Genomic DNA, 25,110 nt, shown 5'->3' with positions numbered 1-25,110 from the left:
ATGGCGTAGAAGAAGGGACAATGGAAATACGCAGCAGTTTAGGAGTTTCAAGATAAGTGTGCTATAAAGTGGATGTGTTTCTGAAGAGTGTTCAAGTGAGTAAAGCAGCTATGTAATTCCATCATATGTACGTTCTTAGCAGAGTGTGAGCCTGTGAAAATGACAGTGGCAGCTGTTCAGTTGACCCAGAAAATAAAAGGTTGTCTTAAAGGAGCAAGTTACATTATGGTCCCATAGCTGAGCCAAAAGCATGATGCATTCAAGAAAACAGGATTTACCTAATTTGCCTAGTTGGAGCTGTTTTCAGAGACAAGATTAGTCTTGTTACATTTAATAATCAAGTTCTTGTCACAGTGCAAAATGAATTAAGAAACAGAAAATAAATGCAGTTTAACAGTGATGGTCATATTTGACTCAGTCTTTTTGCTTATTGTTTAAGGATTTAATGGCAATTCAATTTTGGCAAGGGAAGGAATGTTACCGTCACTTCATATTTTCTGGGTTTTAGAGACTTGCAGAGCTACCCTGAAAATTTCTTCTTCTGTGGCAGCAAATGCAATTAAGAGAGTTTTAAAGGAGTGTAATGTTTTTTGGTAAAGTTAGTTCTGTTACTTTCAAGGTCTAGATTGAAGAAGGACTACGATGAATTTAAAAGACATCCAGACCATGATAAGTTTACCAGAGAATTGTGGAGTAATGATGAAAGTGAGGTTGATGCTGGCAAAGATTGTTTTGCAATAGTAAGCAGTAAATCTTCAGAGTCTGCAGAATATGTGGAAATTCCCAGAAAAGATCACCCAGACAATGGTAAGCATTTACTGGAATTTGATAGCCTGAACTTGATCCAGGAGCTGAATGAAGTTGACTAAGGAGCTGGATTTTTCCATCTGAGCTTGCATCATATTTTTTTTCCATAGCTACAATTGTGATAATATTGAAATATATTTTGATTTATGTCTGACAGGTGTGAAATAGAAGGGCACAGACATGACTGAGATGAAAATTCTGATTCATGGGAGCTTTTACTTTACTGTTTTGTTACTTAACTATTTATGTGATCATATAATATATCTGTTCAGAATTTATCTTTACAATGGGGGTGACGTTGGCCAGCAGCCTACCCAGCCACTCTCTCACTACCTGTTCTCAATAAGATGTGATAGAAGATAAGATGGGAGATCTTATGGATCAAAATAAATACAAGAACAGATTAACCATGTGGAAGATCAACTGATTTCCAGTTAGAATAGGATGGTCAGAAACAAAACCCTAATTCAACTTTCTTTCATTCCCAAATACTCCTCTTCCCTGCAGTGAGTGGCACAGTGATACTGGAGAATGGCAGTTACAGTCAATTCATAGTAGTTTGTCTTTCCTGCTCCTTGCTCCACCTTTATTCAGCTCCAGCATGGGTTGTTGCCATGGTCTGCAGTTCATAGAATTGCAGAATGATCTGGGATCGAAGGGATTTACAAGCGCATCTAATTCCAACCTTACTGCCTTGGCCAGGGTTGCCATCCACTAGATCAAGTTGCTTAAAGTCCCGTCCAAACTGACCTTGAAAACCTCCAGAGATGGACATCCACAGCTTCTCTGGTTAACCCGGTTCTGGCCTTACCACCCTCTCAGTAAAAAATTTCTTCCTAACATCTAACCTAAATCTCTCCTCTTATAGTTTAAAACCATTCCTCCTCATCCTATCACTGTCAGACTGTGTAAGAAGTTGGTCACCCTCTGTTTTATAAGCACCATTAAGCACTGCAAGGCTGCAATGAAGTGCCCTCAGGTCTCTTCCGGCCCGGATCCCTCAGCCTTTCTTCATAAGATAGGTGCTCCAACCTTTAGATCACCTTCATGGCCCTCCTCTGGACCTGTTCCAACAAGCCTGGGCCCAGGCTTGGATATAGTACTCCAAGTGGGACCTCACAAGAGCAAATCAGAGTGGAATAAACACCTCCTTCACCCTGCTTACTACCTTTCTTTTAATGCAGCTCAGGATACAATTGGCCTTCTAGGCTACAAGTGAAAACTCTCATGTCAAGTGAAAAGCTCATGTCAAGCTTTTCATCCACCAGAACTTCAAAGTTCTTTTCTGCAGGGCTGTTGTCAGGGAGTTCTTTGACCCAATTTTCAGTCATGTCTGGGATTGCCCCAACAATCCCAGAGTGAGTGCTGCAACACCCTGCATTTGGCCTTGTTGAACCTCACTCGGTTCACTTTTCAAATTTGTCCAGGTCCCTCTAGATAGCATCTCTTCCTTCTGTTTTATCAACTGCTCCACTCAGCTTTGTCTCATCAGCAAACTTAACTGAGGCTGCACTCAGTTCCACTGTCAAAGTCATTGATACAGAAGAGCATTTGTCTCAAGACAGATCTCTTGGGTACACCCCTTGTCACCAGCCTGGACATAGAACCGTTGACCACAACCCTCTGGCTGTGACCATCCAATTTCTTATCCACTGAACAGTCCATCTTTCAAATCCATATCCTTCCAATTTAGAAAAAAGAAGTTCTTCAAGAACTGTTCCAGTTACTGTCTTTAAGAATAAGAATGCTCCAAAATCAGTCTTCTTCTCCATGGGTCCGAATAGGTGTGAGGAGCCTACTCCAGTGTGAGCACTCCATGTGCTGCTACTTCCTTCAGGCCATGTGAGCCTGCTGCAGTGTGGCATCTTCCGTGGACTGCATGTGAAGATCTGATCCAGAATGGTTCTGTCCATGGATTTCAGTAGAATACCTCCCCCATACTTGGAGCATATTCTCCCCCTTCTCCGACTTTAGTTTCTCACACTTATTTTTCTCACTCCTTTTTCTCCCAGTCAACTGAAATTTGTTTCCCCAGGACTTTGCTGATGGCTTTACTTGTGGCCTGCAGTAGGTCCATTTTGAAGCCGGCTGGTCCCAGGGGCAGCTCTTGATCTCTTCTCTATAAGGCAAGTGCTGCAGCTCCCCCACTATCAAAACCAATACATCACTGAATTGGAAACAACTTTTTTTAAGAAAAATAAAAGTTATAAAGTGGATTAACAGTCATCACCTCAGAGACTACTCTTCATAGTTGTAGTGACAAATGCTTATTTTTAAGGGTTGTTAGGAGCACATCTGCCTCCTCCAGCAACCCAACCTGGGAGTCACTTCTGTTGGGCCACTGAAGCCCAGTCCAGTTCACCTGGGGACTCCTGGTCTCTGTTCAGGCTGAGGGGTGCAACTACTACTGTTCTGTTTACAAGTTCAACCAGTGGCAAAGTTGGGCATGTATCCCAGAGAGAGAGATGCGTATGCACACAACAGTGACACAGCTGGTCATGCGTTCTGCCACAGACACAAATACAGACAAGATGCAACTTTGTTAGGGACTCATATAAAACGTAAGCAGACATCTGTAAACTCTCTCCTTTTCAGCTGGTAGATGCTTACTGAGGAAGGCACATACATTATATGCTCTAGGTTAACAAATACATGTTTGCCAATTCCCTCAGTGCTGGCATAGCCCCCTCTGCCCACCTGCCTGAATCATGAGTCCCCCTAGTCACCTAACAGTTTCGCCTTGCTTACTGACTGGTCCAGCTTGATACTTGCTGCGAACACTTAGCACTTGTATACACCTTTTTCGCAGGTACTCTACACTTCCAAGTTCCCCTGGATATACAGCACAAACCCTTCACTTACCTGATACTGCAGGCTGGACCTCAACCCCTTGCAGGTCCAGCCTGATGTTTGCTAGTGAATTATCCGTGTATATCCCCATGCACATTCTGTTTGGGGAAGATGCATTGGGCCTTCTTTCATTGTCTGTTAACAGGCACATGGGCTGTGATGTGTGGAGCAGTGTGGAGTCCCTTACTCACATCAGTCTCCTCAGTCACTGGTTTTCAGGACATGCACACCATTCCCAGCCCACTGGCCACACTTGCTCCAGTAACTGACACTGCAGGCTTAAGATATGTACACCTACAGTCTGGCCCATGCCTCCACTAGTTGGCATGGGTCCATTCACACTGATATTCTTACTAGCTGGCACTCTGGGCCACAAATTCTGCAAGATCCAGAGGGCTATGGCCCCTCCGGCTACTTATGCTAGGAACCCTACTGCCCCAGTCAGGGGTGCCTACTGCCATGGTCTGATGAGCATCAGATCTCATTCACAAATACGTCTCACTGCAAGGTATCAGTTGGTCCTTGCAGCACAGACACACATGGATGGGAGTGAGATTACACAGAGATAGGTATGAAATGATTTAACAAAAAGATCTAAGAAGGTAGGACTGACTGCCGTGATCAGACACAGCACTCAGTCAGATGGGAGTATGGGCCACATTTTACACATGCTGACCTCTTCTATTCACTTTTTGGCAACCTCATCTCCCCTACCTTGTCTGTTATTCCCATCAGCCCCCTCTCCAGCATGTATGGGTTTGTCCATCTCTGTTTCCACACTTAGTCTCATGCCCATGATTTTACCAGTTGCAAAGTCCAGGCTGATCTCTCTTGAAGTGACACTTGTACTTTCTTGAGAGCCCAAGGGACCAGTGAGGTTGTTTCTTGTCATTGCCCCTTTGTTTTGTTTGGTCTGTGTCTCTACATATTTTATTTCTGATTTCCCATTTTTCCCTTTCTGTTCCAACCGACCCCAGTCAGATAACCTTGTTGGAAGAAACATTCTTACGTTTTCACATGCATTCCCCAATTAATACAAAGTTTGATTTTCCTCACTTTCTCCTGTGCTGGTCAGGTTGTGTCTCTGCATGTTATTCCTTACAGCTTCCTCTTTTTCTTGTTATCCCCATTTTGCATTGGAAAAGGTCCTTGACCAGATGCTTTTAAAGGAGCAGACACTTCCCTACCCGTATCCCCACACTTAAAGTGTTTTTTGTTTTTTGGTTTTTTTTTTGCCTTTAGCTCAACACTATTGATTGTTCTATAGAGATACCAATTGCAAACTTGTAAAATGTGATTTCTGATTTAATATCCTTGCAGATGAAATGAAGCTATTAGAGATGAATTTACCTGCTGGGAAAAGCAAACTTCTGAAAAAAGAATCAACTTCTAAGGAAATACACAGGACACTGCTCAAATCTGTTAAACGGCAGTCCAAGCAAAACAGTTGTCTGGATCAAAACACTAATGAGCTTTCACCAAGAAAGAAAGCTAAGCTGAGCACTAGTGAGGTTGCAGTCCAGAGTTCAGAAAGTAGCTTACAGACAGACAGTTGTTTGGCTGATCTGAAGCAACTTGAAGGATCATCTCCAGAATCATTTTATTTGACAGATCCTGCAACATCAGTATCGAGCTTTCTGAAAGGGACCAAACCCATCCAGGCCTTGCTTGCCAAGAATATTGGGAACAAAGTGACCTTAACAAATCAACTGTCACCTCCACCAGGCATAAATGTATCTACTTCTGAAAAGCCAGTTTTATCACCTGTTGAATCATCACTGATAAAACCAGCATTGCCATATCAGACAGGTTCAAAGACTCCTTTGCAGATGGTATATAAAATGCCAAATGGTCACTGCGTACCAGTAGACCTTCACAACAGCTCTGTGAAAATTCAAATGCAACCTGTGGTTGACACTAAAACTGGTGAAAAAGTCATGCAACAAGTTCTTATCTTACCTAAGAATTTTCTTTTGCAACAGAAAGAAGGAAAAGTCATGTCCAAGGATAGTAATTTACTCCAGCAGAATTCTTCTGAGCTACACTGTGCAACTTTCCCAGAAATAACAAATGTCAATGTATCTTTAACACCTGTCCTGGTAACAGCGCCTACAAATGTTACCTCTCAGTCAACAAGTACAATTTTTAACAAGAATATTAGCAACTTGTCACAAGGTACCGTTTCCACCAACAGTACACAGACACTGCCTGCTACGACAAGTAACTTGGTATCATCATCAGTTAAGGTGTGCCAAACTGAACATGACAAGACTAGAACTGAAGTTTCGACTACCACATTCCCTGTGTTTTTGACTTCACCTAGTATTTCCACAGCTAGTCAGTCTTTGATATCAGCAACAGCATTAAGTGCATCTACAAACACTGCAACTGCCTTTCATTGTCTTGCATCACAGCAAGCAAATGAATCCTTTGAAACTAGGCAAGAGTTGAAAACCGTGTGTATAAGAGAATCACAATCTATTCTGGTCACAACACGAGGTGGAAACACAGGTATTGTTAAAGTACAGACAAACCCAGACCAAATTTCACCTACTAGCGTATCTTCTGGTTCAGTTTTGACATATGCTTCTCAGTTTAAGGCTTTTTTGGTGCCAAAAACCACAGCATTATCATCTTCTACACTTCCATCTGTAGCAACAGCCTCATCTAGTCTCCCACATTTCGGACAATCATGTGTTTCTGGATTTACCCCCTCAACAGTTTCTTCTTTTAACAGTCCGTCTTTCCCAGCTGATTTGAACCAGACAGTGGATAAAAGCATCAAATTCACATTACAGCAGCCTTCTACTGGGAGCAGTTTGGGTCAAGTAGTGGAGAGCACCTGCCAAGTGTCCTGTCCTTCATCCTGCATTTCATCAGCTAGCAGCTCAATATCAGCAACTCCAAACAGTCCCATTAGTGTGACTAGCACTGGACAAAATAACACTGTTGTAACTTCAAGTTCTTCTGTGCAGCAGCAATGTGATACTAAAACTAAAACAAATTCTGTTACGCAATCGGAGACTAGTTCAGTAATAAATGGAGATTTTATCAGTGGTACTCCAGTACAGAAACTTACTTTAGTCACAAATCCGCCTATTTTATCCCCCTGTGGTACATCAGGAGTCAGTGTTATACCATCTCTAGCATCAACTGGTGTTAGTGCTCAGAAGTTAGTTTTCATTAACACACCAATTCCCAATGGACCTTCAGCCACTAGCCTAGTAGCAGAGTCTCTGAAACATAACCTTCCTTCTTCTATAAGCAAAACCTTTGTTAGCACCACAGAGCAACCACAGTTGGTTCTGATCCCATCTACAATGGGAGCACCAATAAGAATAAATTCATCACCAACTATTGCTCAGGTAAAAGATGTGAAAATTGGACTAAACATAGGTCAAACCATTGTAAATACTAAAGGCAACGCACAGCAGACTCCACCAGTTAATATACTGCACTCTGCAATTTCTAAGGGAGAAGACAAAAAAAACATCGGCTTGGCTTTATCGCTGGCAAGTACTAGTAGTTTGGTTCCCATGTGTTCAAGTTTTATGACTCAAAGTGCTGTGTCAATTAGTGAATCTCTGTGCGCTGCAGCAAAAGCTACGAATTCCTTAGCAGTTCCAACAGCAAATGCTTGTCCAGAGTCTGTTTCAGTAGCACCAAGTGGGACTTCTTCTGGGACACGGCCTACTGTTTTGAGTGGTGGAAATGATCCCTCAAGAGTAAGGCCAGTTCTGGGTAATCGACTGTGTACAGCAAATATTGGAAATACTGTAGGTATATCAACTGTGAAAACAGGACATCTTGCTTCATCTGTGCTAATTTCAACAACTCAGCCAACGGTATCTTCTCAGAACTTAACGTCTGCCTTGCAGTTTCCAGTCATTAGCTTGTCTGGATCTGTAGCCACCCCACGCAAAGTGTTACATACAGTTCCTCAGTTGGCAGCAGTTCCAGCTCCTCCAGTACCAAAAAGCCAGCTGCCCACACTGCTGCAGTTTCAGTCATCTGGAGTTACAGCTGCTGGGCCAAGTAACACAGGTACTCAGAAACCTCAAGGTTTGTTGACTCCTGCCTCACCAAATACAGGTAAAGTTGTTAGTTTTCCAAGTTTTTCATCGCTGCAATGTCAGCAGGTGCCTCCCAGTCTAGAGAAACAAAGTCCTGCTTACACTGTTGCTTCTACCACTCAGATGTGCGCAGCTTCACCAGCTATAACAAGCAAGACAGGAGGTCAACTGAATGAACCTTGCATTCAGCAGAAGATAGTCATTAACACTTGTATGCCTTTGGCACCTGGAACTCAGATAATGATTAATGGCACTTGTTTTGTTGTTCCACCACAAGGCCTTGGGGCTGGCAGCCATGTCCTTCTTCTCTCTTACAACACAAAGCAGACTCCTCCTTTAAATATTAACCATGGCCAAGAGGCTCAAGGTATACCAATGGTTAATCCAGCAACCTCAAAAATCATGCTAGCACCAAGTAATTCACTAAGTTGGCAAGCATCACAACGACTTTTGAAAAACTCTACAAAAATTGTGAACTCCTTCGGGTCTGCTGATGCTTTGCCCATTGTACATGCAACACCACAGATACTTAGCACTCCATCTAGCTCATGTAGTCCACTACCTGCAGCAACACCATCTGTGTCTTCAGTGATAAAATCTCCTGCTAATGTTCCAACAACATCCTCTGTGGTTTCTGCTGTTCATCCTTCAAACTCTCGTTTACCCAGCAACACTTCAGTGTTTCAGTTGGACACTTCTATCAAAAAACTGTTAGTCAGTCCCGAGGGAGCTATTCTGAATGCTATAAATACTTCAGCATCAAAAGTTTCTTCACTGTCCTCATCACTGCCTCCTGCTGTTGTGTCCACAAGCAGAATTTCTACCACTGTCTTCCCTGTATCTCAGTCATCTTGCCTTGATAAACCTGATAACGCTGCATCCTGAGTTTGGAGCAAATGAGCCACTTTGAAATTGTGGGGCATTCTTTTGACTCTGGAAGTTACAACTGTTGAATGATTTCTTACATTGTTTGAAACAGTTGATTTTCTCACAAGTACTTAAGATTACACTTTCCAGTTTACCTATGGGGATAAGAAATAAAAATATATTTAGTTTGTCAGAGAGTTGTTTAGTAAAAAGGTCAGAAATGACCAGTGAGTTCATTAAACGGTTTTGAAAAATCTAGCTTTTTGCACATATTCCATCTTACAATATGGACTGTTTGGCAGTGTGTTTATGACGGTGTGTGTCTCCTTTTTATTTGTCAAATTTATTTTTGATTTGTTTCTGTAAAAAAAAAAAAAAAATATTTATGCATTGTAAAAATGCAGTCTATGGTATAGAACTGTAAATATTCATGAATTCCTAACAATCTGTACTAAACTGTATGTACAAAGAACTATGCTGTCTTATTTATGTTTTGTTTACATAATGTATAGTTTTTTAAGTATTTTAGTAACTTTGGACCAGTGTACTGTTTAGCAACAATGCAAAGGAATCTGCATATAATAAATCAAGTTGCTGTACTGCATTGTGTTGGGTATAGTTTAAAAATGTGTCTGTCTGTTACGCCGTGGCAGAATACATATAGACACATCAGAATGGAGGTTTTTTTATATAGTCAAATGGAACTTAATACCTTCTGCTTCTCAACAGGGCTTACATTTCACATGATATGCTAAGAGTAGGGAAGAAGACCATCTTCTTGAATCCTCCTGACACAAAGAGGGATAACCTCTGGTTAAATTGCCTGAAATCTTCAATGTAAGACTAGAAATGGCTTCCCCAGCACCATTCTAAATCACACTGACTGCCACCTTTTGTCATAAAGCTTTTAGATATCTTGAAAATTCATTACTGCCTTTTGCAGTGACATATGCCTTTCCATGTATCTGTTAACAGAAACAAGGTGGCTCTTTGGCTTTCTATCTAGTCAGAATAAGCTGTGCAGTTTTTTCACCAGTCATGCTCTCTAGGTGTGACTTTTTTCTTTAATTTTTCATTGATTTGAGTCTTCATGGTAGGATAATGCTAAAACATCACCTGGTATTAAAGGGAACACTACTAGCATTGCATGCACCTTTCTTTTTTATTGATGGTACGTAGGTTCAGCATTTGGTGTCATAAAACCCCATGGGTCACTTTCAGCAGATCAGCTACGTTCGTAATTGCCTACTGCAGTATGCATGGAAATTGAGAAGTTTATTACCTTTTAAGATTTGTATGTGTTTCTTAGCATACAAAGGAAGGGTGCCTTAGGTCAAGTGTCTTTGCACATGCAGACATGTTGTTTTCATGGTTCATTTGTTTTAAGAACAATGTAGAACAGAGGATTTCAGAACTCTTGAATGTCTGTTATCTTTTTAATAGTACTGATTTCTAAATGGCAGAAAAACTTGGTTGTCTCCCTTTAGCAGTATTCTTGGACTGATTTTTTCATAGACGAGGTTTCAGTTTTTCTTCCTTATCCTCTTTGGTTTTCTCCTTCCCTTTTTGTTTGCTTCTCACAGTTTGGATCCCATCTTGGTCTGAAGAATAAACCAGCAGATTCCTCTGTGTTGGCTGCCCTTCATGCTGCTCTGAAAAGTAATTTGATACCTGGTCAACTGGTGTTCTGGAAGTTCTAGCTCTACAATATCTTTCTTGTTTGAGGGCTGGGAAAGATGGAAATTGTTGTTTTGAGAAGCATGAGGATGTTTGCTTTTATTTCAGAAAAAGTGATCTGGTATGCCTCACCCGTTTGTCATTAAATACATACAGTGATCTGTTCTGAAGATTCCTAGTAGAAAAGGATGCCTGCGTGCTGGACTTTGCAGTACTAGGGCTGTTTTAAACTAACTGCATCGAGCAGTTGAATGTGACAGGTAACTTCTTTTTATGCAGAGGAAGGTGGCAGAGAGTGGCACCTTAGTTACTATAAAAACGTGTGTTCTATTCTGGCAACACATTTTATTGACATTTCACTGATTCAAGGGACTGACTTTCATGGATGTTTGTTTCCTCTTAGAATGTTTTCCTTTTATTTTTGCACTAGAATCAGTATCTGTGTTAATCAGAATGCATAAGAGTAGTTTATAGGAGAAACAGATCTTGCCTGTCGTTTTTCTTCACCAGTGTTGTAGAAAGATGCACACTATTATTCATTCTGATGAAGAGCAAAGTTAGAAGAAGTTTTGTTGGAGAACTCAGAACTCAAGTTATTTACATAAATGATTTGTTAGATTTTTCTTTTTTCTGATTTTTTATAAATATTTTATAATTGGATGAATATAAACCTGTGCAAAGTTTGTTTCAGTCTGTTTGGAATTCTCATGAACTTCTGTTCTCTGTTACACACATATTCAGAACCCAAACACTATTGGAGAAGGGCTGGATGCTGCCATGTAATGGGTTTGAATGACTCTTCTATTTTGTAAAACAATTTTTACTTGGCGTTTTTTACTCATTCGCTCACCTTTCCCTGGTGTAGTGGTCAGAGGAAGGCTTTCTTTCTAAGACAAGTGAATTTCCATCAGAAGTTTGGAATGCACCACTTCTTTGTAACAAATACTTTATGCTACTTATAGCACAACAACTGAAGAAAACAGAGTGTATTGAATGGGGAATGAAAAGCCTTTTTAAATGACGTTTTTTAAAAAATATGGTTACATATGTGGCCTAACAAGCTACGTGCAAATCAATCTGTGAAGAAAACATGCTCAGGACTTGTAAAATGCCTTGCATTTAAGCTAGCTGAAAGGAGGCTGCAGAGAGGAGAGTGTCAGTCTCTTGTCAGGTTACATGTTGTAGGATGCAAGGAAATAGCCTCAAGGAGAGGGCTTAATAGCCTCAAGGAGAAGGCTTAAATTGGTCATCGGGAGGAATTTCTTCACTAAAAGGCTGGCAAGGCATTGGCAGTGGCTACCCAGGGAAGTAAGTGGTGAAGTAGCCATCCCTGGAGGTGCCTAAGAAGCGTGTGGGTGTGGTGCTCAGGTTGGTGGTCAGGTTGATAGCTGGGCTAGATGAACTTAATGGTCTTTTCCAACCCAAATTACCATATTATCTTATGAATATTCTTTTGTTCCTTGTTGAAATATAGTGGCTAGCCACCCTAAGCAAACAGGTGGCTTTTGTGACTCCAGATAAGAGTGCTGGTTCCAGATAGCAAGTGCAGGTTTGAGGTAAAGGTCCATCATTTTTAGCATCATATGCCTTGGAGCAGTAAACAGCAGTGATTCAAATGAGTGTAGCAAGGCAAACAGATGGTGACACATTTCTGAACACTCCTGTTGTATCCAGTAATCTGTGAACCAGCATTTCCTTCAGCAAATTTATTACTGCTGCAGTTGTTCCTTTTGGTTGTGAATTTTTGTCTGTTCGTTTTGTTTTTAGGGTTTTGTGTTGTGTGGGTTTTTTGTATTTATTCAAGAGACTTGAAAGCACTTTTCATGATGAAACTGATGAATCCTTCCAGAATACCTCCTTGAGTGCCCACAAAGTGTTACCATCCCCAACATCCCTTGATGAAGAGTTTTTCACATAACGTGCATATTATCTCTTTGTTTCCGAACGTGATAACTGCTTTTTTTAATTATACAGTATTAACAGTAATAACTCTGTATTCATTTCTCTGTGCAGCTGATGTGGACATTTGCCGTGTTGGCTGTCTGTTTTTGAGAATGAAGAGACACGGACAATTCAGTTATTTCCCCCATGGGAGCGATCTGTTACTGTCCTTCTTGTCAGTTTCAATTTTACTTTATCCTTGAGATGTGGGAACAGAAATCACATTTCTGAAGACAAAGGAGCACTGTGCCTCTGTTCTGTACAAATCTTTTCATAGGATTATCAACTACAAACCAAATACATTTTGCTGTCAAAAAAGATCCAGCTTCTCCTAAATGTGTATCTACTCAAAAATATGATTTTAAGGTTGTGACCTTTAAAGGTGATTATTGAAACCAATGCAAGTCTGTCACTCCTCTCTCTGCAGTCCCTGCTACTTTTGGTTTTAGCATCTTTGAATGCACGGGATCCTCTCTCACTGTGGTGACCACTAGAGAGGTGGTGGAAAGAACAAGAGTTAATTTCCAGGTGAGCTGGGAGAAGCAGAGTAGAAATAACTGTGAGCATAAAAGCTGAAACTGTTCTTTCATCTGCAGAAGTGATGAGAAAGGTATGTGAATGACTGCTGAAAAACTCAAGTTTTAAACAAGGATTTGACCATGAAACACTGTTGTGATCCTTCCTGTTGGTGAGGGCAGAGTACGTGGACGGCACATGCAGTGGTGCACCAGTGTTGTAAGAACCACAACCTTAAATCTGTGTTGACTCCAGGAAAGTTCAGGAAGTGGTTTCTGGAGATACTGATGTAGGAGGGATATACTACAAAGTACAAATGGGGCATCTTTCAACATCCTTTGCTAGGATGCCCTTAAAGGAGGTTAGTGTTCAGGAGGTATTCACACATGTCATATGGTTCTTATGTTTTGACAAATATTCTGAAGCAGTTCAAAAGGTTTTTTGTTTTGTTTATACAAAAAACAAGCCTAAAATTCCTACTGCAATAAACTGCAGACAGTAAGTCTAGCACTGAGCAGTGTTAGCCTGGACTTCAGTGAGGCCTTTGATACTGTCCTCCGTAACACCCTCATAGAGAAGATGGGGTGGATAAGAAGATAGTGAGTTAGACTGAAAACTGGCTGAGATTCTGCGTCTAAAGTGGGAGCTGTGTTTTTCCTGAGTGTGGGTGAAGAGTTAGCTGGGGGATTAGTGATGGCATGCAGAAAAAGAAATAAATGGCCTCTAAAAAGGTAATTGGTACAGGGCAAACTGGCTGATGTTGAAGGTGATGATAACAAGTATAATTCAGATAGGAACCAGGGGGAGGAAGGCTGATTCTCTGTATGAGCAGAGAACACAGTGAACACAGTGTGCAGCACAGGAATCTGTTCCTCCCATCCAGAAATGAGAGTGAGCTGAGTTGAAAAGTCCTGACAAGATCAGTAGTGGAAAACTAAATAATTCATATTAGACCATTGCTTTTGGTCCAGTTCTGACCTGTACTTTGCTCATACAGGGAAGAACAAAAAGGGCATGTGGTCCAAGCATGCGATCGGTGCCATCACAATAAAATGGCTTGGTAATGTGAAAGGACATCTGCTCAAGCACCTCTGCAGTGCTTGGGCCCTGTGAGCCCAGCAGGAGTGGAGCGCAGCACTATCAGCAAGCGAGAACTTTGTGGAGAATCTGGGGAAGGCAACAGCCGTATTGTGTAGCTTAGATGTTAAAGATGTGCCACCAAATTAGATTCTGTGTTCTGCCCTTTCTCTCTGATGAAACGGGCCAGTAATCTCCAGCTGCCTTTTGATGAGGGAATTTGAGAGAGAGTTCAGCCTTGCCTGTCCTTCATATTCTCTGGGAAAACTGCTCCCCAGAGTCTTTTGCAACTTCTATTGCATTGGCCCGAGAGTGAAGCACACAGGGACAAAATTTATTGAAGAACTGTAATTGTGCAGTTGGAGAATTGGTTCTTTCTGTTTATGCAAACTTTCTCTCCGATTGGACTTTCTAGCGCAGTGTTTGATAGGAAATTGCCCTCAGCACAGACAGCAACAGAGTACAGAGCTGATGAAGCTTGCCAGTTCTGCTGAAAATAAAAGGTGCAAGTTCTGTTGTATATATCTGGTACCTACCAGCCCTAAGTGACATTTGGTATGTTTTCCTGTGCAGTCTTCTTCCTGTCACTAGGCAAGTCCACAGAGTATTTTCCTTAATGGAGTGTGCTGACAATGACAACTTCAAGACAACTTTTAAAGTACTTCTCTGAGTGTCTAAATGCATGTGTCAAATCATGATAAAAAAGGAATAATCTTAAGCTTTCACAGAATTCACAAATATTTCTCATCTTTGAACGAGTACCTGCCTAATGAATATACCTTACTTAAGATGTATTGCAGTTCTTTGCTTTCTGTGACTGTTCTCCTCTGTTGCCGGTGGGACACAAGATGTGATTGTTGTTATATGCACTGACAAGTATGGAATAGCATGGACTACAAGCAGAAATTCTCAAGTTACGTGGATCAAACTTTGATATTTCACAAGGAATTGGTTAACTTCAGATACATAAGTGCTGTGAGGCATGTGACTGCTGTAAAATGCAGTCTCGTTGTGCAGGTTAATTTTTAGGATGGAAGGGAAAATGGCACATGTAATCAAATATTTTTGCCCACATTATAACAGACTCTTGTACATTACGTTCTATGGAATAGACTGCATCTCTATCTCTCTCTTTTCTTTTTTCTTCTTCTTTTTTTTTTTTTTTCTTTTCTTTTTTTTTCTTTTTTAATAAAGGGAGAGAAACTGTGGAAGATGAACCTGCAGATGCCTGCACTTCTTAATCTAGTTGATACCCAATGGTGTGTTCTTAACAATGGTACTTCTGTGAAGGATGCAAGAAGCCAAAACCCGAGCAAAATGTATCAATCTGAGCACAAGGAATGAAAAACATAAAGCAGAAGCACAGTCAGCTTTATTGAAGCGTTTCATGAACTACTTCTTTAAATTAAGCAAGAGCAATTTTCAGCAATTGCTTATGAAAGCATGTGGATTTTTATTGCAGTTTTAGCTTTTAGAAAGTTAAGAATTTATAGGAAATAAAGAGGGAGCATGAAGAAACTGAATGGATGTGCTCAGAGTTTAAGATTTCTTGCTGTCATGGTGAGTAAGGTGGTGGTGACTGCTCTGCTGCAATTTTGTCGTAGGCTGGAGGAGCATCGGGAACCTGTGGTAGGAAAATTGGTGTGAAAGACTGAAAATACAATTGAGATGCCATAAAATGACATGAAACATGCAAGGAGATAACCTGCTTTCATATCAGACGTGGCACTGTAGCTTAAAATAGCTGGGCTGATTCATGGGGTCTTTATACTGTTTTCATTTTTCCTAACAGGTTTTCAGGTCTTGCATCAGATTAATTTATATATATGTGTGTATGTATAATTCATTCTATAGGAATTATAAACAAAAGATATTTTATCTGTGGAGATTTCAACCCCATCTAGAACTTCAGGAGTTTTTATTTCCAGTTATTTCTTATATTATTAAGGAGTTAACTTATTTCCACTGTTAACAATTAGGGTGGCTTGTTTGCACTTGGTTATAAGCTACACTTTTTCCTACTCTCAGACTGTTCAAACAGAACTGCACCTTGGTCTGTATATTTATCAATCAAGTTATTTTAACTTTTTAAAATAATTATGAACATGAATGCTCATCTTTCCATAGTGATTAGAGGGGCTACACTCCCGAAGTTTTGTGGTGCTCCCAGATGCAATCTATTTGTTGTCTACAAGAATAGTAGAATATCTATTAGAGCTGCTGCTTATTCAGTAGATTTCAGCCTTCATCTGTTACCTCATGAATAATGATGATACAATTTAAGTATAAAGGTGGGTGAAAGTACAGGGGTGCCCATCATAGAGAGCACAGACGAAGAAAGAAACCATCCAGTGAACGTTTACCAAGGTTATCTCACCATGTCATGCTGTATTTAAAGTAAATGAAGCTCAGGTTTTAACTTACCACAGAATTAAAGTTCCTGTACTCTTGCAGAGCCGTTTTGCAGTCTGGCGTTGCTCCCTCACTCACCACAGTTCGTATGGTGCCCATACCGATGCCTTTGCTCTGTGAGAGATCATAAAAATATGGAGAAAGTCAAAGGAAAACTGAATGTGAATCTGGGGCACACGACATACATACATATGGCTTAGTATTTATGCGGTATTGTTAGGATCTGGGATTAGGGCTTCACACAACAGCAGTAAGTAAGAAGAACAACCTATCCATTTTTTGCCATCTCCTGAAACATGCTTTCCCTCCTGTATCACACACTGTGTTGTCAGCAAAAAGGAAAACTGCATTTTTTTTGTCCCACAGTTACTGCATGGACACCTTCCTAGCTATTTTCCCACCTCCTTTTCTTTCACCCATTTCTCTTCTTAAACTCCTTTCTTTTCCATTTCCCACTTCTTCTTGTACATTCTGTACCTGTTCTTCCCATTCCAAAAAGCCTAACAGAGGTAAGGTTTTCAAAACCAGAAAACATCTGCTGTTAAAAGGAATTGCAAAGGAAGTTGTGCCATGATGCACACATGCATTAAAGAGCTCTGGTCTGTGTGAAGGTTTGAGTTTTGTGTGTTCTAAGGTGGTTTATATGCACTGGATCTGTAAGCAGGAAGGAATCAAGGCAGTTATCAGAACAGTGAGGAAATGGATTTGCTGAGGAGATCCACGGTTTTTAATCCAAAACAGTCATGTCTTTTTAGAAATATTAGGAAAAATGAAAGATGCTTCTACAAAACCTTCGCTGTGCATGGTTAGAAACTGCCTCCATTTCACAGCAAGAAGAGCAGGGTGCCAAAAGCGGATATTTGAAGGTTCCAACACCGAATGTGGTGGGACAGATCTAATTTGATTTTTTCCAATGTTTTTGAAGAAGACAGGGAATAGTATTTTTTAACTTTTATTAAGAAGTATTCCATATCACTAACATGAGTGCAACGTTTGTTAAGTTAAATGTAACAGCCATTTTTGTAACAGCCATTTTTCTTTGCTCCCTAGACTTACTCCAGTTGCATCTGTCCTTAGATGTAAATCCTTTGAGCAGCAAAAACGTTGTTTTACTCAAACAAAAACTGACAGAATATGCATAGATTTAAATACGCTTCCTAGAGATTTGATCTTTCCACCGGCCTGTTGTGAAAGGCTTCCTTATGCTTACATCTCCTCTGATCTGCTTGCAAGTTCTACTGCATTTCATATTCCATGTTTTCACTTGTTGATATGCCTGAGACAGTGACATCCAGTGGTAGCTTTACGGCTCTTGGCATCAATGTAATGCAAATAATGACAGTGTGTTGTCAGAATAATAGTGTGAGTGAAAGTGAGCTACCATTCTTACCCGTAGTCTTTTATAGCCACTACGCCTTTTGTAAAACCAGCAGCCAAAGATAAGCAGCATGGCCAGCACCAAAATGAAGATCCCAATCCCCAGGGCTCTGTGTGGGACATAAGGTAAGACAAGTAACATTAGAGTTGGGTGCATTCTTTTTGGAGCGAGAATGGTTAGATCAGGAGCTTATATCCCTCTCCTTTTACCAGAGGGAGGGATAAAGCAGGGTATACCTCAGAAAAAAAAGCATCAGTAACTTGACTAGTCTCTGTAGATTAAGCTGTTAGCTAAATTCTCTGCCCAGATCTAAAACATTCTAAAAATGAGAAATATTTGTAGCTTTGAAGCTAATGGTCTACAGACAACAAACGCTTCTAAATAATATCCCTATGTGTAAATTCAGCAAAAGACATTATGGCTTTGGAAGGGAACAAGAAGTAAAATAGGTGCCGCGCCTGCTGAGGGATCTCATGTTTGTTCAGTTTCTCCAGGCAGTGAGAACCAAGAAATGTATCCCAGCCTTATCATATTGCAGTAAATTCTGGCAATATAATTCTTTTAATTATTCATTAAACACTACACAGTTTCAAAAACCTAGTGAGAAACTTCAGGTTTTTTTGTTGTTTTTTTTTTTTTCATAAACAGCCCTACAATTGTTTAGTTCTTGCTCTGCGACAGAGTAGGAAAAGTACTGATGGCATTTTAGGGAATACAGGCTCTGCACGCTGTGCTGTAAGATATCTTTCCCACTGCTTAGGATATTGGAAAGCAAAATGACAAAATTACTCTAGTTTCTTGGTCTTAAAAACTCTTCTTCCTGCACCAGTGTGCTCTCTGTTAAGGCACTGAGCATTCACTCCTCATTTCTGTGTTCTTTGCACATTTAGGAACAGAAGAGTCTGGGAAATGCTCAGAGGGATAACTTGGCAGGGAAAAAAAAGAACAAAAGATGATATGAGTCGGGATAGTCGGGATAAACCCATCCCAGCACGCCGCTCTGTGTTGGGTACCCAGTTTCTCCAAAGTAACTCCCCTCAGGTTTTTCCTCTGGGGCCGAGGAGTGGGGAATGTCACCCATAAGAGACCTCTCATGTTTCCTTGCTCTCATTTTCCATGATTCAGTGTTTCATGGAGCACTCTTGTGACCTGAGGACTCTGAACTGAATATGCAGTACTTAATGGAGTTTCACTCAGGAATGATTTAGTAAGAGTCTCTTTTGTTTTGTGTTGATGTCTCCATCTGCTTTTAGGAGGTATTTTCCATTTACCTGGTACTTCCACTGATATTATTCTTTAGGGTATTCTTTAGGGTGAAGTGTTGTATCTTTGAGGTTCTGAAGGGACATAAATCTTACTGAAAGATAGTATAGTTACCAATAATAACCTCCAATACGTAATTCCAAATGAGCCTCAGCAACCCTGGTAGTGTTATCATAACGGTTAATATGACTTGTGAGTAGTGATCAAGCTCCATATTCCTGAATTCTGTAGTTCTGATTATTCTTAACCACCGACTGCTCTTTCAGATAATTCCATGACAAACATTGCAGTGAACCACAAAACAACCAAAAATACATTTCTTCCTTGTACAGCCCCGATATTTGTTTTTGCACTGCTCTGTATGTTTCTTTTCAGTGTAAGGTTTTTTTCCCTACATACATGCTAAAATAGGTTTTGCTTTATGCTTACTCTTCTGCTGTGAAATAGGTGCGTCCTTTTCCTCTAAAGAAGTTTCCATCTTGCTGGTGGTTTCTTCTGGGCATTTTGAGATCCTACCCCTGTTCAAAACCACCTATTAGAACAGAACAAAAATACCTGTTATCTTTAAGGCCTAATGAATACCATCAGATTTTGGGTGCAGTGGGGGCATTTTAGTGAGGTGGGACAGCCTGCGGTTCCCACAATTAAGCAGATTCATATGCAACTGTCCCAGTTTACAAACTCAAAAACTATGAACAGTTTCATGTGAGTGCAGCAGGCAGTGATTTAACACGGTCACTGTAGGCACTAATCACTGACAGATCTGTGAAGCAAAATCTTACAGGAATAAAGAAAACAATAAAGACGATTTCTCTGGAGGAGGGAAAATGTTTGGAAGCAATAAAAAAGAGCTTTATGCATATCCGCATGTCTTCCTGTATTTCTGCTGCCCCCTGTAAGTGTTCAAAGGGTCAGTCGGCACAAACTGCTGCAGGTCAGTTGGTTTTCAGATGGCTACGCTAATTTATGTTGGCTGACAAGCACAGAGAAGTTACAATCCTAATTCTCAGTCTTAAGAGAATAATCATCCAACTGAAAACAGGCTGAACATTATGGAGGAAAAATCCACAAGGAGCCACGTCTCTGTCATTGTAAGCAGGTCAATAGATTCTATATGAGAGCATCCAACCCATCTGCTATCTCATACTGGGGTAAAGTGAGAGTCAAAAACAATGAGTTTGTCAAAGAAAATTCTATCCAAGGAATCAAAGCGTTTTCAGACTTCACTAAGAGTCTGTTAAATCTCCACTAAACAACATAGAAAAGTTTGGGTTAAGGTGCAATAAAAAAATAATAATGCAAGCCTTACCTTCTTCAGACCTGTATGCTGTCTGTTAACTAAAGGCATGTACAGCTTTCCTTTCCTTGACTTGCTCTGCTTTTTTCCTTCTTTGATCTGTTCTCTTATGACTATCACGAGTTTAAATTCCTTTCAGTACAGCTTCTGAATGCATTAATTAGCATGAAAGGGGCCAGGAGACAACTTTCTTCACACAGCCTGTATTCTTCTCTCCTAATAAATACCTTAGAAATCTGCTATTTCTTCATGGGGTAACTTACCTTGCTAGAAGCTCAGCACCACTCTGCCTGCCCATCAACATGAGCTCCTGATGCGGGCAGCTTTATACTAAATTAAAGCATGTTTTGACCTGGGGCTGGTTGCTCTGTGGCTGAGGTCTGACATAAACAGAGCTTTGGGACGCGCTTTACTAAAGCTCTGCTTATGCACGTTTCTTTGTGCCATTGTAACACCGTGTAGAGACCAACAGTGTTGGAGCAAAACTCAAAGATGGATGCTGTTACACTGTGTTGGGAGTGCCTTAGATTATGGCAAGCAGTTTGGTTTGGTACTGGTTGGCAGACGCTGCAACAGAGATTGTTCTGTGGGCCACTGAACTAATGAAGCCTGGTTCCCAGTGGATTTGTGTGAACTGTCACTGTGCTCGCATATACACAAGCTGTAATAACTGCATTCAGAACATCAGGCAAGAAACAGCAGCCTGTAGCCAGAGCTCCTGGTTCTGTGATGGGTCAGAAGCATTAGTTACTGACAAAGGGAAAAAAGATACAAGGACCATGAAGGACCATGTTCTGTTCAACATTTCTCCCAGTGAATCATTAATTTGGGCCCCTCCATCCTACAAGAGAATTTTTGTTTAAGTTTGGAGTACTCTGGCTACCTTTGAGGCTGTAACAGATACCTTCGAGGCTGGCTCCAGATTGGTTGAAAAATGGCTGATTTTCAGAAATGAGCAGAGAAGAAGTGATACCGTGAGAGGTCAACATTATTTCTTCAGGGAATCAGCTGAAAAGTCTTAACATCAGTATCTCTAGTGAGCTCAGGGCTGGGAAGAACAAGACCATTTCATCTCTTTATAAGTTACACAGCTTTTTCCAATGGTGGAAAAATCTTACCTTGCCTCAACACAGCCTTTGTTTGGACAGCTCTCCCCAGTGGTGCCCAGCAGCAGGACCAGCAACAGTGGGCACCAACTGGAATGCAGGAGCCTCCTTCTGAATGCCAGGCAGGACTTCCTTGCTGTGCTGGTGCTGGAGCCGGCACAGGCTGCCCAGGGGCTGTGGTGTCTCCTCCCGGGAGACCTTCAAAAGCTGCCTGGGCATGGCCCTGGGCACCCTGCTCTGGATCTCCCTGCTTGAGCAGAGGTTGGACCAGAAAAACCAGACAAATCCCTGCCAACCTCAGGCATTCTGTTACTCTGATTATTTTTGCTTGACAACTTAAGACCAATGTTTGAAACAATCTTTTTTCCAGGGTAAGAAAAGTAAAGAGAAGAAGAGAAACAACAGTGAAGAGCATACTTTTGCCTATTTGGGTCCAGTAAATTCATGAAGAAACATACCAGCTCTTGTGTAATACATCTAAAATGTCATGGAATACCTTATTGAGCCATGTGTTTTCCTGAAAGAAAAGCTTTAATTCTGTGAGGGAATGCTAACTGAAAAACTACTGTTTGTTCTTTCAGATTTGAAGCTGACGCATACAGAAAATCCATGTGATACCAAAACCGGTGCGTCTCTGCCCCTTCTTTGCCTCAAGCAGTGCTGAGGAGGAAATGTCAGCTGGTTGAATAGTTTGTGTTCTGAAAGAATTTCTTGTTAATAGTTTAACAAAGGGATGTAGGAGAAAAACTTTGTCATGGGTCAGTGGTGCCATCTGGGATGTAAATACACAACACTGCTATTGAAAAATTGGGTGGATGGGAAGGTGAAGTTCCATGTCCTGGTTCTGATCTCAGTTCTTGTACTAGAGCCTGTTTCTCTGAAGTGGCATTTCTAGCTCCATGAGTGTAAAGGCAAAGGAGTTTATATGTGAATTCTATAAGTGTTGCTTTTTAAAATGCTGTATTTCAGGAGAAGAGGATGTAAGAGGAAGCCCCATGCAAGCCTGGCCATTTCTCATAGCCAGCAGCCTGTGGATAACCTAGGACACTCTGATGGATCTTTATGATAGGTATGAAATGAACGTTTCTAGTCTAACTGAAAATAATACGCCTGACCTTTTAATAAGAATGCCTCCATTTTTTTTTTCATTCTGTTGATATGGGTGATTCCGTCATTCTGAGATGACTTCCTTTCTCCCTTCACAGTATCACAGAGGCCTGCCACTCCTGCTGAGCCCACATGGGAATCTCCAGTCCCACCCTGCCTGGAGCAGAACTCTCCACCTTCAGGCCAGGATGCTCAGGGCCTCACACTACTGGAGCAGGAGTGACCTAAGGCCAGAACCAGCCCAACCTGCCTGGGCCCTGGCTCCAATCGCCAAGCCATCCTGGTGGGAAGAGTCTTCTCCTCACCTCCAGCTTGAGCATTTCACTCTCAGCTCATTCTGTTCTTACTCTCTCACTGTGTACCCAACACAAAGCCCAGCTGTGTATCCTTTGTCCACTGTTGCCAGTGCTGGGGTTGCTGTTGGGTGCCGCCAAAGCCACACCACTTCACACCTGAAGTGTCTCACAGCTCCCCTGAGCCCCAGGCTGAACTCAGTCATGTCTGTCCATTTCCTTACAGTATTGGCTGCACAAAAAATGGATTCACCAGTGCTGAGTAAGGGGAAAAAATCACCTCCCTTCCTCTGATGGCTGCCATACCCAAAGCCCAGAAGGTACCAGTCATCTGCACCGCCACTGGCAGATCTCAGGATTCACCCAAACACAGAAATCGGTGACAAGGACTGTAAGTGAAATACACAACTTTAATAGAAAATACTGAATTATGATAGAAAGAAAACGTCCTATATTAAATGTCTCCCCATTTTTCGTCTCCAGCACTTCCCCTCTGTTTCAAATGAAAGGAAATAGAAATAAAAATGAAGAGTTTTTTTGAATATCAGAACACTGCAGTGACAAATACATATATATATTTAATTTTTTCTACAGAAATCTAAGTTTTAAATTGACAAAAATGACATAAATGAAACCTTATTTTTCTGGCAATTCCTAGTCCTCACTACAGACCTCACACTGCAGGTGATGTCCCTTCCACTGTGTGCTCTGCAGCCAAACCCTCACAGGAAGTTGGTTTATGAATAGCTGAGCTAATTTCCTGTGAATTAAATTAAAATCTTGAGTTAATTTTCATGGGACAAGAAATAATTACTTTAGACGAGCAACTGATGTTAAACGTGGCTACGCAGATTAAATGTTTGAATGGAGAAATATTCTGAAGTTCACAAATGAAGCAGCTATAAATGTAGAGTAGCTTGAAAATTTCTAAGTAAATCCTACATTTTTTCTTTTCTTACTGCTTTTTTTGATTGTTTGTTTGTTTGATTTGATTTTTGTTTTGTTTTTTCTTAATGTGATCCAGTCCTTCCTCTCTTTTCTTCTATTTCTTTCCCAGATTTAAACTACAGACCATGTGATTTGGGTACAGATCCTTTTAAATCTGATAAGCCAGGTATTCTCTTTTTTCAAGAGCCTTGTGATAACCAAAATGTAAAACTAAACAATTCAGAGGTAGAACTGAGTATACTTAGATTCTCAGGTCTCATCTGTTCTCTGATATCTCTCTGTTTCTGTAGTCTCCTATGGCCTATTTCTATGATAAGCTGTCTAGAATTAGAAAGTCTTTTTCCCATGAGACATCTCTGCCTTGCTGTAAATTATAGGATCATGTCGTAGAATAATAGAATGGCCTGCGTTGGAAAGAACCACAATGATCATCCAGTTTCAACTCCCTGCTATGTGCAGGGTCACCAACCAGCAGACCAGGCTGCCCAGAGCCACATCCAGCCTGGCCTTAAATGCCTCCAGGGATGGGGCATCCACAACTTCCTTGGGCAACCTGTGCCAGTGCATCACCACCCTCTGCATGAAAAACTCCTAATATCTAACCTAAACCTCCCCTCATATAAAATTCTAATTGTCTATTCAAAAAAAGGAAATATTTGTGCCTACTTTTTCTCAACCTGTTATGGATTTGAAGACTATTTTTGTTTTCCGTATAACATTTTGTTTTCTAGATGGGACAGACTTTTTCTTTTGGCATTTTATTTTTAACCTTTATCATTCTTGCTACACTTCAACCTTTGCATTTTATGTATGCATTCTGTTTAAAGCCTTGTGAGCACTGTTTTCTCATCTATCATACAATTGCACAAAGAGATGTTTACTAGTTTTAATATACTGTTACATTTGAGAGTCTTACTTGGTTTGAAGTCCAACATAACTTTAGGTCTTCTACTGTTAATTGTCAGTCCTTCTCCATCTTATGTAAGTGCACTTTTATCACTACTTCTGATACTCAGGACCACATTTCTCTTTGCTGAATTATACTATTGATGTAATTTTCTCCATTTATGAAGTTTATTTGGATTCCAGGCCTGCTCTGTAGAGTAAGTGTAAATTCATGTACTCTTGATTTTACATCCAGCTTGTTCAGCTTAACATCTGTGAGCTGCTGTCTTTTTCTATTTTAAAGTGATGGCTGTGGTCTGTATTTCGAGGGGAATGTTTCTGGTAATTTCGTGGTAATTTTGTTTAGATCATAGCTTCCCTATCACAGCCTTGTGGGGCTGTGTTGAAGACTTGTAAAGTCAAAATGCAACTGCAGCATCAAAATAACATTGTGACAGTGGTTATAGGTATTGTTTGCTTGTAAACTAGCGACTTTCTTCTTCTGTTTTAAACAATCCTACTCAAAATACCCGTCATTTAAAATCCTATTGATACTGGCTTTCAAGAAAACAAAGCACTTCCATAACTCTAAGTTGCATGATGTCCAATGTAG

The 25,110-nt window shown here is 40.7% G+C and overlaps 2 protein-coding genes across 4 annotated transcripts in view; one reads left to right on the top strand and one right to left on the bottom strand.

The window, feature by feature from the left end:
- BRD10 (bromodomain containing 10) overlaps window positions 1-9,188 on the top strand; it is a 57,636-nt gene extending 48,448 nt beyond the window's left edge. For 2 of the 3 annotated variants that reach the window (XM_072360249.1, XM_072360251.1), the window contains 2 exons: window positions 620-807; window positions 4,978-9,188. In XM_072360249.1, the coding sequence (XP_072216350.1) occupies window positions 620-807; window positions 4,978-8,615 (3,826 nt within the window). In that variant the 3' untranslated portion in view covers window positions 8,616-9,188. The remainder of the gene's footprint in view (window positions 1-619; window positions 808-4,977) is intronic. The other variant, XM_072360250.1, reaches the window with a different exon arrangement.
- Window positions 9,189-15,363: 6,175 nt separating this feature from the next.
- On the bottom strand, window positions 15,364-19,364 carry MLANA (melan-A). The gene is made up of 4 exons (XM_072360543.1): window positions 19,291-19,364; window positions 17,611-17,707; window positions 16,233-16,334; window positions 15,364-15,432 (listed from the first exon to the last, which is right to left on the bottom strand). Exons 1-4 carry the CDS (start codon window positions 19,362-19,364, stop codon window positions 15,364-15,366), a joined length of 342 nt encoding a protein of 113 aa, XP_072216644.1.
- Between the last annotated feature and the right edge of the window lie 5,746 nt (window positions 19,365-25,110).

This window comes from Excalfactoria chinensis, chromosome Z, assembly GCF_039878825.1.
Source record: "Excalfactoria chinensis isolate bCotChi1 chromosome Z, bCotChi1.hap2, whole genome shotgun sequence".
Lineage (NCBI taxonomy): Eukaryota > Metazoa > Chordata > Aves > Galliformes > Phasianidae > Excalfactoria > Excalfactoria chinensis.
The sequence above is the reverse complement of the archived record's forward strand: the minus strand, read 5'-3'. Positions and strand labels throughout refer to the sequence as shown.

Coding starts and splice junctions, on each gene's coding strand:
- MLANA (XM_072360543.1), bottom strand. CDS start 19,364: ATGCCCAGAAGAAACCACCAGCAAGATGGAAACTTCTTTAGAGGAAAA. Junction 17,708..19,290: donor ACCTATTTCACAGCAGAAGA/GTAAGCATAAAG, acceptor TGTCCCACACAG/AGCCCTGGGGATTGGGATCT. Junction 16,335..17,610: donor GTGGCTATAAAAGACTACGG/GTAAGAATGGTA, acceptor GATCTCTCACAG/AGCAAAGGCATCGGTATGGG.